The 16,861-nt window shown below is 40.5% G+C and overlaps 1 protein-coding gene and 1 long non-coding RNA gene across 2 annotated transcripts; one reads left to right on the forward strand and one right to left on the reverse strand.

Moving 5' to 3' along the window:
• Positions 1–2,645: 2,645 nt before the first annotated feature.
• On the reverse strand, positions 2,646–12,472 carry LOC133474403 (uncharacterized). The gene is made up of 3 exons (XR_009787487.1): positions 12,339–12,472; positions 7,059–7,251; positions 2,646–4,159 (listed from the first exon to the last, which is right to left on the reverse strand). It is a non-coding gene; the product is annotated as an uncharacterized LOC133474403 (long non-coding RNA).
• Positions 12,473–13,212: 740 nt separating this feature from the next.
• Positions 13,213–16,348, forward strand: foxf1 (forkhead box F1). The gene is made up of 2 exons (XM_061766096.1): positions 13,213–14,488; positions 15,334–16,348. Exons 1-2 carry the CDS (start codon positions 13,519–13,521, stop codon positions 15,495–15,497), a joined length of 1,134 nt encoding a protein of 377 aa, XP_061622080.1. The 5' UTR covers positions 13,213–13,518; the 3' UTR covers positions 15,498–16,348.
• Positions 16,349–16,861: the final 513 nt, after the last annotated feature.

Below are 16,861 nucleotides of genomic sequence, written 5' to 3' on the forward strand. Positions count from 1 at the left end.
TCAGGACAGAGACAGGTTCTGTGTTCCAGAGATGAAGGTGCTTTGGTCCGAAATGTGCATATCAACCCAAGAGCAAAAACAAGATGTTGTGAAGATGCTGGCTGCTGCTGGTAAGAGTATGTCATTATCCACAGTGAAACAGGTACTGTACCAACATGGGCTGAAAGGCCAATCTGCCAGGAAGAAGCCATTACTCCAAAATAAACTGAAAAAGGCCAGTTTACAGTTTGCAAATACATACAGGGACAAAGACCTTAATTTTTAGAGAAATGTCCTTTTGTCTGACAAAACTAAAATTGAACTATTTGGACACAATGAGCGTTGCTACGTTTGGAGGGAAAAAAAGGAAGCTTGCAACTGAGAATACCATCCCAACTTTGAAATACGGGGGTGACATCATCTTATTGTGGACTCATTTTGATAAAGGAAGGAAGGACGGTGCACTTCACAAAATAGATGGTATCATGAGGAACTATGTGGAAATCCTGAAGCAACATCTCAAGACATCCGCCAGGAAGTTAAAGCTTGAGCGCAAATGGGTATTCCAAATGGACAATGACCCAAAACATACTGCCAAACTGGTTACCAAGTGGCTCAAAGATAACAAAGTCAATGTTTTGGAGTGGCTGTTGTAAAGCCCTGATCTCAATCCTATTGAAAATGCATTGGCAGACCTGAAAAGGCAAGAAACAAACAAACTTGGCTCAGTTGCACCAGTTCTATAAGGAGGAATGGCCCAAATTCCTGCCAACTATTGTGAGAAGCTTGTGGGGGGGATATCCAAAACGTTGACACAAGTCATACAATTTAAAGGCAATTGTACAAAATTCTAATGAAATTTACGCAAACTTGTGACTTTTAAGAAAGTGATGAAAAGGTTGTCTTAAAAAGATACTTCACATTTTTCTGGCATTTAGCAAATACTATTTGACCTAAAGCAGTAAAGGTTTAGTGTGATGTCAGTAAGAAAAAAAAGTATTTTTTTTATATTTATATATAATGTATATAAACATCTGGTTTCAACTATAAATGCCTGTCTTAGTCAAAACAGTTTTGGTGACATGTTGGGCTGTTCTTCATCGTTCTAATGCGGACACATTGTACAGAATGTAGAATTTAAAAAAAATACGATAGCACCGATAAAAATACTGTTCATTTATTCAAGTTCGTAAGTGACGGTCATTCATTGGACAGATAAAAACAAATATATTAAGATTTTCGAACAAGTAACACGAAAGGGAATTACCAAACGCATCAAATCAGAGTAGATATATTGCAATTATTGCAACTTAGTAATTATGAATCTTAATTTAATGTACAGTGGACCCCTGCTATTCGCAAGAGATAAGGACTGGGCCCGATGGCGAATAAAGAAAATCCGCACAAAATTGACGCTCATTATAATTACCATGATTTTTTTTTTCCCCAAAAAAATGCATGAAAAAGTGGGGCGTTGGAGGGGGGGAAACATGGGGGTTGGGTCAATATGCCATTATTACACTAAACAATACGTTTTAGTGAATTGACTGATATTAACGTAAAATTTAAAAAAAAAGAACAGCAACAATTTGAATGAGGACAATTTGTAGTACAAAAGTCTCACACAAAGAGCCAATTGAGAAAGGGGTATCAATTCACCAATAAATATCCTTAGGCAAAATGTATGGGTACAAAAGGGAACCGCCAATTAAAATATTAGGATAAAATTACTCATATTGATGACCTGATTGATTTTATGAATCAAGCTGCCCCATAGCACATTGCTAAACCTTTTAGAGCCATTGAACCAAAAACATGGCCAATGATCCAGTGGCCATTCATCGACATGTTGCCAGTGCGTCAGTCAAGTGCAGTGCCATAGTGCTACCTGTCTCCAGTCAGGACAGACTCAACAGCATGTCCACCTTGCCGTGACTGTGTTTACCCGGCCCGTACACAAAGTCAGCTGGCCGCAGAATCTATTAACGAAGCAAGCACAAACCTCTGCTGGGTGTTTCTCATTTTATACACGCAGAAAGTTGCATATATACCTACGCATCCCGCATGGTCATTTTGCACAATTTTTACAACAATGCAAAAGTGTCTTAAGGGTATTGAAAGGCAGGATGTTTACATTCCGAATGTAGTTTTACAGCATGAATTCGTGTGTGTTCTGCACGGATCTATGTGATGTGTCTCTGTGATGAGCATGCGTCCCACCAAATGTTCCAAAGCGTCTGGAGTAATCAGGACACTCCTATAAAATCCTCATATATATCTTTTTTTTTTCAATCACAAGAATAAACATGAACCAAACCTTTAATTTGCACTGAAGTGGAATTGAGGAGTTTGAGGCCCTGCTGCGGCAAGCCTGATTACTTAATAATATGGTGATAAACACAAGTATCAATCAAAGCCCCTGACAAGAGTAACAATTCAGGAGAAATCTTGCCAAAGTCAGAACTGTTGGCTCTTATTGAGGCTGTGTGCGTGTGTGTGTGCGCGTGTGTGTGTGCGTGTGTGTGCGTGGGTGTGTGTGTGTGTGTGTGTGTGTGACCATATAGGTGTAAAACAATGAGGTGTTACGTTTATTTATAGAGCATAAGAGCAGTAACGACCTATGTTGATAAGAGCTTTATAATCAAATGATCACAGAGCAGATTGGCCAAGAGGGACAATTTTAATGAATTTATGAATGAGACATTTTTTTTTTTAAATGGAGAGGAGATTTGGCAAAGAGCAATACGAGTTACTTTTTAAAGAACAATAACAAAAATGATTTTTAGATAAAAAGAAACTTAACATTTGGAAACACATGCTTTTCATTGGACAGCAGCAAAACTATAATTTTGTACTGTAAGTGGCTGGGGTGAGTGCTCCACAAATTCTGCCTGGCAACAAGTTGTCATGCAAATGTATGACATAATGAGGAAATGCTTTGCAGATGTGTTGACCTACATAGACATATTGTGTTGGACAGACAATTGTAGAATTCATATGGTTTGGAGCAGATTATATTTTCAATTATAACTCAAACCTGTGGGAAAATTTACGGAGATAAAATTAGAAGAATTGGAACTGAAAGTTGACCAGCTTCCTGGAACAGATGGTTGTTGACTTTGGAGGTTCCACAATAAAAACACAACTGGGTATGATACAAAAATACTGTATATACAGTGGTGCCTTGAGAAATGTGTTTAATTTGTTCCATGATCATTGCTCGTGACACAAAACACCACCATCTTCAATTATCTTTCCTCATGAATGTGAAGTGTCATTAATCCGTTTTAGTGTCTCCCCACCCAGGTTTTTTTAAATCAGGAATATAGCACACTATAACATTGTACTTTATTATATAAATAATACAGCAATGAGATAATTAAATAGAATAGAATAAGTAATTAATTTTTGCCACACTTTTTGCTTCAATGAACATTGTGCTGCTCCTTCTGGTGTATGTATCATGGACACCAGGGGCAGTATATTACAGAAATAGGGATATACATGAGACAGTCACAGCTCCTCAGTAAGCTGCAGTAATATTGCTTATACTTCACAGAGGATAAAGAATATGTGCCCGTGGGCATTGTTCTATAATCATCTCAAATATTTGCTCACAAGTCAAATGAAAAATCCTCTGACCGACGGCTCGTACCGCCACAGCCTTTAAGTCTGGTCACTCGTATTTCAAGGCACCACAGTGTATAATTTGGAAATAGGAGACAATATTTTGCCATGCAGTGTCCTTGAGGTGAAAGCAAAAGAGAGGATTGAATATGATTGATTTGTACTGCTCAGTTTGCAGTTTTCCGCGGGCTTACAGAGTTTACAGCAGTGCTCAGGTGAAGTAAATCCGCTCAAATCCGGCTCGGCTCGATCGAGGCGCACTTCAGTGGCGCTGAGGGAGCCGCAGCTATTCTCTCTTCCAGCTCGCCACTTGTAGCAGACCGTGGCTGATTTCCTTCCTTGCGTGACTCTGGAGTGTAAACACACGGCCGGAGTGACTCATCACTATTTCTCACTTCCATGCTCTGATATAAACATACGGATGGGTCAGGGGTCATTTTGGGGTAACGAATGGGCGTGGGCGGGCCTCGTATGTCTCCCTGTAAGACATCTTCCATTCTCCGAAGAATTCACAGCTTCCTGCGGCCAAAGCCGCACGCCTGCCCACTCCAGTCTAGAGGAAGCAGAAAGAGAAACACAGTTAGAAATAGAGAATGAGAAAGAACACTGTCAATCCAATTGATAGATTGTCTTCTGTGCTGTGCCGCATGGAAAGAATGCTGATGTGAAGTATTTCTGCTCACCTTCCAGAGGCAGGACGCGTTAAAAGAGTGATGCTTGGATGCGAGCATGAAGGGGATGTGGCTAAGTTCAATCGCGTGGCGGGAATTAACTTCATTCATTCTCAAACTGATTTATAAGACATGGAAAGTGTGTTTACGTGCAGCTGCCAGCTTGTCTTTGGAGAAGAATGACAACGTGTTTAAAAAAAAAAAAAAAAATGTTTGGTAATCCCTGATCAGTACTGTAGTCTCTTCAGCCTCACATTGACACCAGCTGGTGGAGGCAGCACGGGGGGGGGGGGGGGGGGTGGAGGGGGATAGAAACTTCCCGTCAGGCCCCAACGTGAAGAAGGGCCAAATACAGTGCAACATCAATCACTTGGCACTCCACAGCTTCCCCAGTGCCATTGTTATAGAGCAGGAAATAGGCCGGTAGCAGGTGGAAATAAAAACGCTTTGACAACTACAGCATAGGGTTGAGGATTATTCCCAGGATGAGCCAAACATTTCCACAAGCACACGCACACACAACCACACACTCACACGCACACCCACGAACCCACCGACACAAATGTGTGTACAATGTGTCCAAGATTTGACAGGTACAGTGATGCTTTGACTTACAATTTTAATTTGTTCCGTGCCCATGCTCGTAACTAAAATCAGTCGCATTTCGAATCATCTTTCCCAATTGAAATGAATGGAAATCCTATTCCAGCCCTCGTTCTCCTTCTGCTATCTGCGCCTTGGCCACAAGGGGACGGCATATAATGCAGTCACACAGACACAAATGAAGAAGAGTTTCACAACTAAGCCACTCAGTAAGCTGCAGCAATATTAGTCATTTTTCGCAGATTCTAAAGAACGTATGCCTGCTGTAAGTATTGTTATATTGTCTATATTGTATGTGTTCTTGCACCGTTTGTTTATATAGCCATTAGTTAAAGCGTTATAACACCGCCATGTAGAGAATATTCATAGTCCATCCTTGGCATTTTGCATTGTGTTAGCATTAAGCTAGCAGACATTCACATGTAATTCTCAGTTTTATGTTTAGTTTGACAGTAAAATTCATCCAGGAGTGAAAAAACAGCTTGAAGCCTATTTTTTAAGAATATTACATATTATTTTTGAATATATGAGCCAAACTGATGCGTGTTGTAAGGTAAGTTGAGGCGGTGACACCATATTATCTTCATATTAAGCGATTTGTTGACATGAGAGAGGACAAAATGATCCTTTGCAGTTCCACTGGCAAGTAAAACAAACGGAAGCTCAAGAAGGTAGCTACCAGACAGGGATGGAAAAACATTACACAAAACATAACCATAAAGAAATTAATGATGGTTGTTGTTCAGTCATCAGTCATATATTAAAAAAAAACAATATTTCACAAACTCTGACAGGGTATGTAAACTTATGAGCACAACTGTACATATATGCAGTCATACGTACACTTCATATTGGAATGAAAGTGTAGGCTACACTTTTCTTTATAACCACTAGGTGGCGGTGGCATATTAGAATGAAAGTGTACACCTTTTTCATAATCACTATGTGCCTGTGGCATTTTGGAATGGAAGTGTACAGCTTTTTCATAACCGCTAGATGGTGCCATACGTTTATAAAATGTGAAAGTTTTTTTTTCATTTGCCCCTATACCTATGTATAATGCGCACTATTGACGTTTGACAATTTTCTGGGGGAAAAAAATGTGCATTATACACGAGAAATTACGGTACTTAAACAATTACCTGTCCGGTAAATAAAGGTTTTACGATGTTGACAGTTTGGTCCTTGAATGGATTAATTGGATTTCCATGATTTCGTAAGATTCTAAGGTTAGGTCGACCAGCATTCTGGATTCTGTTCGACCTTGGATATTCCACTGCATTGTGTTTTTATAACCTCAGAGACTCACTGTAATGAGTGGACAAAAACTACTGACCTTCACTCACAATGACTTCTGGTGCCGTGAAAGTTTTACAAAATACAGAGGGGTTGTTTGTTTTTGTTTGTGTGTGTGTGTGTGTGTCAGTACATTTTACATCATGCTCTTCATCTTTCCACCACTGACAGGTTTGCATTGGACACAAAACTGCCACATGTTTTAACTGCAGCCTCTCCCTGCCTTCTTTCCGTCCCCGCCGCTCTTCATGTGGGATGGAAGGCTGAGACCTGGCAGGGTGGCTGTCACATAATGCCCACGTCTGTGATGCTTCGCTGGGACCCCCCTCCACTCAGGAAATGCTCTCGGCCTTTTTCCCACCCTCGTGCTCCACTGTGGAGAGCTGGGCATTACACTTCGAATCCAGTTACCGTCCCAGAACATTCCTGACTGATTCCGACCGCTGCCTGGCCGTGTCTTCCCACAGACAACGAGGACTTGCCTTCAATTCAAAGTATCAGGTTGGGCGCTACCAAAGCTCTTCATGGCAGAAGCTGCATGACAGGAAACTAGCATACCCCCCCCCCCCCCCCCCATCCCCCACTCACATTTGTTTCATTTGTGGTTTGTATGTAGGTGGCTTGTTGGGTGCAGGATTAAAAATATCCAACTCAGGTTGTCAGAACGATAGCTCCCATTGTGGTGCAGTGTTTGGGAATTCTCAATTGCTTTTTTCCAAATCAGCTTACCACAGGAAAATCCCCCTTCAGTGCAGAAAAAAAAGGAGAATAGGTGACCCATAAACATAAACAAACAGATTTTGTCTTAACGCGTTTCTGGAGCCCATATTGCAGTACGCGGCCCATCCTGCTGCCATCAGGGTGGCATCATGGCAAACTAACCTGCAATGGCGGGCCACCAAGTCTCTGCTCATGCCCTGGCCGCTGTGGTTTATGTCTCAGCTCATATTATTGATGGCTCAGACAGGATCAGAAACATTGTGACGGACCGGCCCTGCATGGGAGGCGTGCGCAGCCGCAGGGTGGGGCACCATTCAATGGCTCCTGTGCGTTGTGTGGGACAGAGCCTCAATGCCTGTAGGAAAAGAAAGCAGAGTAAACATTAAGCAAAGAGGTTATTTTATATGGATGTATTTATATTAATTGTCAAACTCTGTGTCTTGAAATGTCGGATGAGGTTTTACTGGGTCACAAATTGTCTCTGTAAAATGCTGTAAGCTATTGACCATCAAGCAGGCAAACATTCTTGGCAAATGCCTTTTTGATTCATAAAATGAATTCAGTTGTGTGTGTGTCATTATTATTTGTATTGTTTTATGTATACTGTATGTCATTGTGACAATGATACATCATAGACAAGTTTGGGACTTCGGAGAGGAGGCCAATTTCTAACTCGGAGGCCAAATTTCATGGACATATCACTAATGTACAGAATAAAATGCATTATGATTCATTTTAAAAAAATATTTAAAAACAGAAAAATATGATTTGATTTAGAGTGTTTTATTTGAATGAGTTATTGGCAAGTAATTACGACAAAACAACTCAGGAGTTTCCCAATTTAATTAGAAACAGTATCAAGTGGATTTAATTCAAAGACAAAATTGACTTAAATTCATCCACATAAATAAATAAAAAAGGTACATATCTGTTGTTTGTATACCTTGTATGTTGTATTTTATTATCAGACTGTTCAGTTTGTGGACTGCCCAAGTTTTCACAAGTAAAAGAAAATTGTGCACATTTGTTTCAGTGCGTCAGTGCATATAAGTAAAAGTACCACAGATCAAGTTTAAAAAGATCGAATTCATGTAGTTACATGCATACGCCGTCATACTTCTTCACATAGACGATGAACTATTTTCAGTCATCACAGCCTCCTTATTTTCACATTCAGCATTTATGTAACCTTGATGTGTAAACATAATCGATCATCTTTTTGTATTTTAAACATTTTGTTTAATAATTTTGATTTTTTTATTATTTGCACCAATACAGATTTCATGAGGATTTAGCTGGTAAATTGGAGCTGATTGTTCTTGCAAGTGCAAACCTCATTTGACACGTTTGGTATTTGGGTCACTTTTGAACTAGCCAAATCCTCCTCATTGTGTCCTTCATGTCAAATTATGGGCAGCAATGAGATCTCAAAATAAATAATGAATTTGAAACTTATTATCCTGGGTGCTCTGTTGAAAAAAAAATATGTACCCATAGATCCAATTCAATAAACGTTAAAGAGCTCTGCACACTGTGAACAACTGTGACATCCACTGTGCACAGCTAATTATGTTGATCCATTGAATTACACAGCATGTTTTTATTGCTTTTATATTGACAGCCTTATATGTACCTCATGCACGATTGCTTTTATATTTGAACTATTTGGTTATTTTGATCATTTAGGCTTTTTAACCTTTATATCTGCTGTGTGGGTCATTTCGGAGAGAAAAGGTTTTTTTTCTTAGATTTTCTGTATGCCTGGTATATACTAAATGTGGAATCTTGAATATTATCTTGGTCCGCAGTATGTTTTTTAAATTATTATTATTGTTATTATTCAACACATTTTCAAGGTACTTATACAAGCAGTGTAAAATGTTATTTAAATATTTTGACGATTTTTAAGGAACTTGTCATTTGTTTTCCCTCATGACTTTTCTGTTTATTTTCGGTTGAAAAGCGTCAAACTCGTGGATTAATGTGTTGACTTAAAATATGCGTTGAGTAGTTAAACGTGCAGTAATTTGTTCACTATATGTTAACTGTACACTCTCAGCGCTTCTTTGTGAATGGAATGAAGTGAGTTGCGCGCATCCTGCTTGCGCAAGACGAAATGAGAAACAGCAACATGAATATACTGCAGTCCCATTTGGCGAAAACAGACAACATGGTAAACAAGACAATAGCTACAATCCCTTATGGTAAGGGAAATAAAATAATAATTACTTGGGTGCACATTTCCTTTTAAAATATGATGCGGAGTTCAAAGACATGCATTCAAACATATCACCGACTCCCTGTACATAGTATACTGTACGCTCATATGTTGTGTCTGATCGGAGCTACAGGGGCTGTGTTGACATTTTTATTGACAAAATGTGAATGCCGAGTTTGACTGGACTGCAGATATTCATTGAACGATACTTCTTAGGGTGGAATTTGTTATTATTATTTATTTTTATATTAAGTAACCCAAATGCTATAAACAGTAACAATATTCACACAGTGTCACTAAACACAGAACATGATTTTCTTGGTAAAGACAACGTTTTTTTGCTCCAGCACTTTTATTGGGTTGCAGGTGTACCTAATGTTATGGCCCCTGACTGTATTTGGTTTCATGGCCTCTTGCAGTGCTTAATGTCCTTTCGTTCGCTGTGGCCTGCGTGAAAAGGAAAGAAAAAAAGGCGCATGCACGCATATAGCTCGGTGTAGTTATAGTGCGGCAGGAGGCCATCAAATCCACTTCACGTTCACGTAGTGACCCAAAAAAAAAAAAAAAAGAGGGAAATCGGCGGTCTGCGAGCTTTCCCGTCCTTTCTCGTTCACATAAACAACACTTAAAGGAAAATATACACGGCCACCTACAGCGCAGGGAAAGTGATGAGGGCTCTACATCACACTGGTTTCAATTAAAAGCGACAATGAACTCAACGTCAATACAAGCTTTACAAACGCCTTTCTACTTAAAATAGCTTCAAAAATAATTTATACTTGAGGACAAACATGTGTAGTCTTCATATTGTGGGTGGCATCTATCTGAAATGGTTCAAATGTGTACATTTTCCTTCAAAATATATAATATTGGGACAAACCTCAATGCGCATTTTTGGAAACTAGTGCCTGAGCTTTTATTTTATTGGTGTTGAGTTCCACTAAGCTCAAAAAATAATAATAATAATAATATTCGAGGTAACATTTGTGTTACATCACTTTGAAAATGTCACAAGACCTTTTGCGTGTACGATTGGACAGTAACATTCATTTTATATGCAATGTCATGGGCCCTTTACAGTGAAAAAAAACCAAACTTTTTCTTAGAACAATAATGCATTTGAAGAAATGCATTATTGTTCTAAGAAAAAGGTTTTTTTTGACGTTCAATATGTGCAGTATTATCACTTTTATTACTTGCCACTGACCAACAGGCTCTCTCTCCTTTTCTTATTGCTCGATTCCTTCCCCCTCAAATGCTCCTCTTGTGTTTTTTTTCACTTTGCTGGTCAACTGTGAATATTACTTAATTTAATTTCCTTCACGGAAATGAATGAATGAAATCTCGATCTATCTATCTATCTATCTATCCATTTTTAAATGGTATATCTCTTGAAATGAGTTTCACAGTATGCTTTCGAGTCAGCCTAAAATAAGTTTTCCTCTTTTTCACGTGATGACTGTGAAAAGATAAAAGATTTGATTCATAATTGATGAACGCTTGATTTATATTTAGCGTCCACCTGTTTGTTGCTGTCTGTTGCCTCATTCAGCACTGAGAGGGAAATATTTTATCACGGGGTCCCCCCCCCCCCCCCCCCCCCCCCTCCCTATGTACGGCCAACGTGTGTATGAGAGTCACACGTTTTAACCTTCTATTTGGCCGAATTAAATTCAGCTCATTCTCTATGAATTACACGCAGACTCAAAGTAACTTGAAAAGAAATTTGCCGGCATAAAGGGGAGTAGAGCTCCAAATGGCAACAATATATTAAACCAAAAGGAAAGAGAGAGGGGATTGTGTTTCTTGGTCAAATGAGGAGCTCAGAAGAAAACACATGAAGAGTGTTAAGATTACATTTACATACATTTAACAACTATTCCCCTCATTCTGCTATTTATCCTAACGAATAAAACGTCTTTATGTCGTGAAAATAAATGTATGTTAATACTACTGGCACAGGGCCTCAACGTTATATATCCCATATAAAGCCAAAGTCGTGCATTAACAGTGCAATGGCAATGACATGAAAACTGAGCATTTTTGTCTTTAAATGTAGAATTTCTGACATAACTGCTGTATTGGTAAGGCATACGTCAAAAGATTGCGCTTGTATACAAAGATATCATTGTGTTAATAGTGTAATATAATGATCTGTGGTAATGCAGACATGTTGATACAGTTAATTGTATTTGGTTATAAGTGCGTGTATATCTCATCAATGTGTCATTTGAATATTTGACACTAATTTGCTCACTTCTTATTTTGGAACGAGCAGATATTACCTTCTAACGTTGATCTTGACACAGCAACATAGCAAGAATATGCGTTTGTGTTTAAAGGAGTGCGGGGGGGGGGGGGGGGGGGGGGGCTCGTGCAGTAACGTCATCGGCGCTAATGAAACACAGTGGGCAGAGGGAGGACGAGCCGCGCATGCCCCTGCGTGGTGCGCGCTGGGTGGTCCCATTCGCTGATAAATGTGAGCCCCCCTCCCCACAACACCACCCTATACAAAATCTAGACCAATGCCTGCAGCGGTCATCGTTTAAAACAATATGAACGTTCATTTATCCACACGCGCGCGCTCAGCGGCAAACCAAACAGTAGGCACCTCTGTCACCTTCAGCCTGACAATGACATTTCCATCATGAACCAAAGCGCCGAACAAAAAACTGCGTGCGTATTATACACACGAATAAGGCATTGGGTGTCACTCGGAGTGGAAAATATCAGTATTGCGGCATGCTGTCACTTTAAGAATGAGAGCTACTTTCACGCATCCACTCCGTTGTTTTACACAGAAGCACAACTGTCAATAACTAGAGTGAGGAGTCAGAAAAAAATATATAGGCGTAATTGTGAGTGTGTGTGTGTGTTTTAAAAAAAAAAATATATATATATATATATATATAGAAACAGTAGTTGATTCGAGCTCCCTGTGAGGGGAAAGGTTGCATACTGCAGCTATGGAGCCCTCCAGGGGACAATAAGCAAGCTACTGTCAACAGCTGTAGTTCAGAACCGGATCAGTTTTCAGCATTGTCTGCATAAATGTCAGTCAAGAATGAAAGCTCTCGACATTTAAATCGGACTGCACCTTTTTAAGATTGAAAGATAAAATGAGAAATAGCTTGAAACGCAATTACCTTGTTGTGGTCTCCATGACCACGAGGCATAGTAACTATACAATCCAATTAAATTAAAGTGGTGCTAATGTAACTTACTTTTTTTCTGGCTCATTCTTAAGGTCCCAGTGTGTCTACAATTGAGGAGTCGGTCCGTGGTCTCCACCCGAGGTTCTGCGCTCAGAGTACGGCAGAGCTTCCACGTCACTCCCCGGGCGAGTGCTGCGTAAATATTATGACTTACACAAACAATATTCTGGTGCATTAAAAAAAAAAAAAAACGTGCAGAGACTTCTCTGTGCGGGGGCATCGCATCACAATGACTATTAAGCTGATCGAACTGGGCTTTTTGTTGATTTTTCTTTCTTTCTTCTATTTCAAGAAGTGAACATGTTTACATTTTGCTGTGTAAACATCCTGCCCACCCGCCTGCTTATTTTGTTCATAAATATGGAGGGTGGTTTTGAATATGGGGGATACTCGTTAGAGCACTGTCATAGAAAGAATAAGGTTAAACAATTAAAAAAAATTTTTAAAAAGTTGCTTTCCTGGGCTGGTGCACAAACATGAGGCATATGTGAGAACTTGCACCCATCTTTTATTTAAAAGCACAGATATGGATTATTATAATAGTATTTTATTTGGATTTGGAATAACATTATTTAAAAAAAAACAAAAAAAAAACTTCGATGTTAATGCACAAATCGATGACAGCACTTAAAACACAATTTTCAATTCTGCGTCATTGAAGTAGTTATTGAGGTTCTATGGAAGAGATGACCTTTTTCAACGAAAGTAAAAAAAAATAAAAAATTTAAAAAAAAAGCAAAGTAAAAAGTGAGTGCACCCAGATGTGCATTTCCAGCCCACCACTGGAATAGGCGGGGAACTGGGCGGGTCCCACTTTGTTTTTTTTTTTTTCCCCGGGATGGCCAAGACATGCAGCTTCCATCGCGCTGATGGAAGCAGATAAGTCAAAAAGTCAGCAGGACAACACACAGCAAGTGAAGTGGAAAGCGGCTCCCGTTCTAGTTACTCCTCATCCCGCTTTGGAGAAAGAAAAAAAACTTTTGGACGAGCTATTCTGTCAAGGATCCTCCCCGCATTGAGAGTGAAAAAAATTTGGGGGTATATTTTGGGGGTTTAATTCTTCTTATTATTTGTGTATTTATTTGGGCGTCTGGATGCCGGTGAGTTGACATCGTCTCGTCTAAGAAGGTGCGGAGGCGGAAGACATTTGAGTCTTCTTCCACCCGCAGCGCGCCGTCCGGTCTAACTAATGACGGCAGAAGTCCAGCAGCCTCGAGCGCAGAGCGGCCCCATGTCTGCTCCGGACAAGACCGCCGCGATGGACACCGCCTCCTCCTCGTCGTCGTCCTCGTCCAGCGCCAAAGCCAAGAAGACCAACGCTGGAATCCGCCGGCCGGAGAAGCCCCCTTACTCCTACATCGCCCTCATCGTCATGGCCATCCAGAGCTCTCCCACCAAGCGGCTGACCCTCAGCGAGATCTACCAGTTCCTGCAGAGCCGCTTCCCCTTCTTCCGGGGCTCCTACCAGGGCTGGAAGAACTCGGTGCGCCACAACTTGTCCCTCAACGAGTGCTTCATCAAGCTGCCCAAGGGGCTGGGACGACCGGGCAAGGGGCACTACTGGACCATCGACCCGGCGAGTGAGTTCATGTTCGAGGAGGGCTCCTTCCGGAGGAGACCCAGAGGCTTCAGGCGCAAGTGCCAAGCGCTCAAGCCCATGTACAGCATGATGAACGGCTTGGGCTTCAACCACATCCCAGAGTCGTACAACTTCCAGGGGAGCGGCGGGGGGCTGTCGTGCGCCCCCAACAGCTTGTCGCTGGACGCCGGGATCGGGATGATGAACGGACACATGGACGGCATGGCTCTGTCCGGCCATTCTATGACGCACTTGTCGGCCAACGGCGGCCACTCGTACATGGGCAGCTGCGCCGCCTCCGCCGCCGAGGGGGGCTACCCCCACCACGACAACTCCGCCTCGCCTCTGCTCGCCAGCGGCGGCGTGATGGAGCCGCACCCGGTCTACTCCGGCCCGGCTTCGGCCTGGGCTCCGGCGCCCGCTTCGGCCTCGCTCAATAACGGAGCGTCTTACATCAAACAGCAGCCGTTGTCCCCGTGCAACGCCGGCGCCAACCCGCTGCAGCCCAGCCTGCCCACCGCGCACTCGTTGGACCAGCCTTACATGCACCAGAACGGCCACGCGGCCGCAGACTTGCAAGGTAGGCGTCCACTAAGGATAACGACGACGACACTCAAGCAGATCATCGCGTGGGGGTGGGGGGAGGGGGGAAAAAAATGAAAACAAAGAGCAGCCACATAATTATTAGTGTTGGGCGAAAGTTGAAGTGCTCCACTGACCTGACGCCAAAGCACGCAGCCTTTATGGGAAGTACTTGATTTCACGATTAGTGGCAAAAAAAACTAAACGCTGGAATTGAAAATGAATATTTGACTCCGAGTAAAATTTTAAATAATGGAGGGGAAAAAAGCAGTTTTAATCATAGACGCTTGAGGCAGCTATGGAATATAAGAACACAGAAAAAAATATATATAATATCGTGGTTTAGAAACGCAATGCCAATTAAGCCGCCATCTTTTTTGAAACAATCTAATACATTTTAAAACACACACACACGCACACACTAAAGAAACACGGTGAAGCATGTAATTATTTGAAAAGAGAACTTGCACGTATTGGCGAAGTACATGTTTCAATTCGGGCCGATGCCAATTAAGAATATTTTTCGGGTCCATCTAAATACGGGGAACAAAAATAATATTGGGGGATGTATGTATTGCCTCATAGAGGTCAAACGTGCGCACCTTCAATTTAATTGACATTTTATTTTACTTATTTGAGGTATTTCTTGCTTACTATCCATTTGTGATATTTATGACCATTACTTTTATTCTAATTTAAAATGAACGAGAACAATTTGAAAAATATGTAAAAAAAAAAAAGTGTCAATACCCAAGGGGTTTGCTAGATTATAGACAGCTGAATTAAAAAAAAAGCATGTTGTAGCATGTTTTTGTAAACGCCTGCATGTGTGTGTGTTTGCAGGCATCCCTCGGTACCATTCGCAGTCACCGAGCATGTGTGACCGGAAAGAGTTCGTGTTCTCCTTCAACGCCATGACGTCGGCGGCCATGCACTCGCCGAGCAACGGCTCCTACTACCACCACCAGCAGGTCTCCTACCAAGACATCAAGCCGTGCGTCATGTGATGCGGGTTCGGTTCGGTTCGGCTGAAACCAGAAGGAAAAGAAAACCACTGAGGGGATGTGAAGGCCTCGAAAAAGACAAGCCGGACTACTTTTTCCTTCCCCCTCTATCGTCTCACACGAGAGCAACCCCTGTAGTGATGATGATGATGATGATGATGATGATGATAATAATAATAATAATAATATATAATAATACAAACTTTTCCGTGCCGTCATCGTGGAGCAGCGGGGTGACAGTCTGCTGACGTTGGGTACTAAGTCCTGCAGCGCGGAGGACTACAATTTCACACTTTTTGTCCAGTTTTTCTTCTTCTTCATCATCATCCTTGTAAAAAAAAAAAAAAAAAAACAACAACAACAAAAAAAGATAAAAAAAGAAAAAGAAAAAAAGGCACACTTACTCTATTTTCTGTGTTTTCTTTCTTTGGCATATTACACTATTTTGTTGGACTTCCAGTGACATGAACTCTTGCGGACATTGTACTCGATATGTCCAATTTTTACTGTCTAAAAATGATTAAGGCACTTTTTGAATAGCCTATAAGCGCAACTTTTTTTTTTTTTTTAATTTATTCTGAAGGCCTGCATATTTTTAATTTCAGGCGAATTGGCCAAGGAGGTGTTATAACTTTATTGGCAATATTTGTCAGAATGCTTGTTATTTGTTTTAAAATGAAAATGGAGGATATATTGTAAGCACCGTTTCTGTCGTTAGGATATGTAGACCATGAATTAATGCCAGCACTGTATACTGTTCTATATTGTTGGAGAATTTAACGAGGGTCACCTTTATTACAATCTGAAAGAAATAAAATATTTGTTGGGTTGTAGACACCTAAATTCTCAAAAGGGATACGCTTGGATTTTTGTTGAACACTCAAAACACGTTAACAAATTGAAACAACATGAGAAAATCACCATGTATTTATTTGATTTGATTTTTTTTTTCCTGATTTTGCTCGTTTAACAGAAACGCAAAATTAATTCTAACCTAACAAATTAGATGGACTTCAATGTCAGTCGGATTTCTTGAACAGGTCAGGAACACGTGTCAAAACATTTTTGTCTAAACCCTTCAAATGCAATAAATAAATAATAAAAATGTAGCTTTAAAATGTGTCACAACGAACTATAATTACTGAGAGACATTTTGTTAAGAACCTAAATCCTTCTCTAAATTAAAATGTCTTTTAAAATGAAATATAACACAACTGCCGTATTTGATAAGGATTATAAAATAAAATGTACTTTTTTTTTTACTAAATTCATATCTAAACACGTATGAAAGCGTTACACACATATAATCAAATACAAATGCTGCATCAAAAACTATGCTTTATAAGAAATCTTTTTTTTTTTTGGAC

Source organism: Phyllopteryx taeniolatus, chromosome 2 (genome assembly GCF_024500385.1).
Source record: "Phyllopteryx taeniolatus isolate TA_2022b chromosome 2, UOR_Ptae_1.2, whole genome shotgun sequence".
NCBI classification, from domain to species: Eukaryota; Metazoa; Chordata; class Actinopteri; order Syngnathiformes; family Syngnathidae; genus Phyllopteryx; species Phyllopteryx taeniolatus.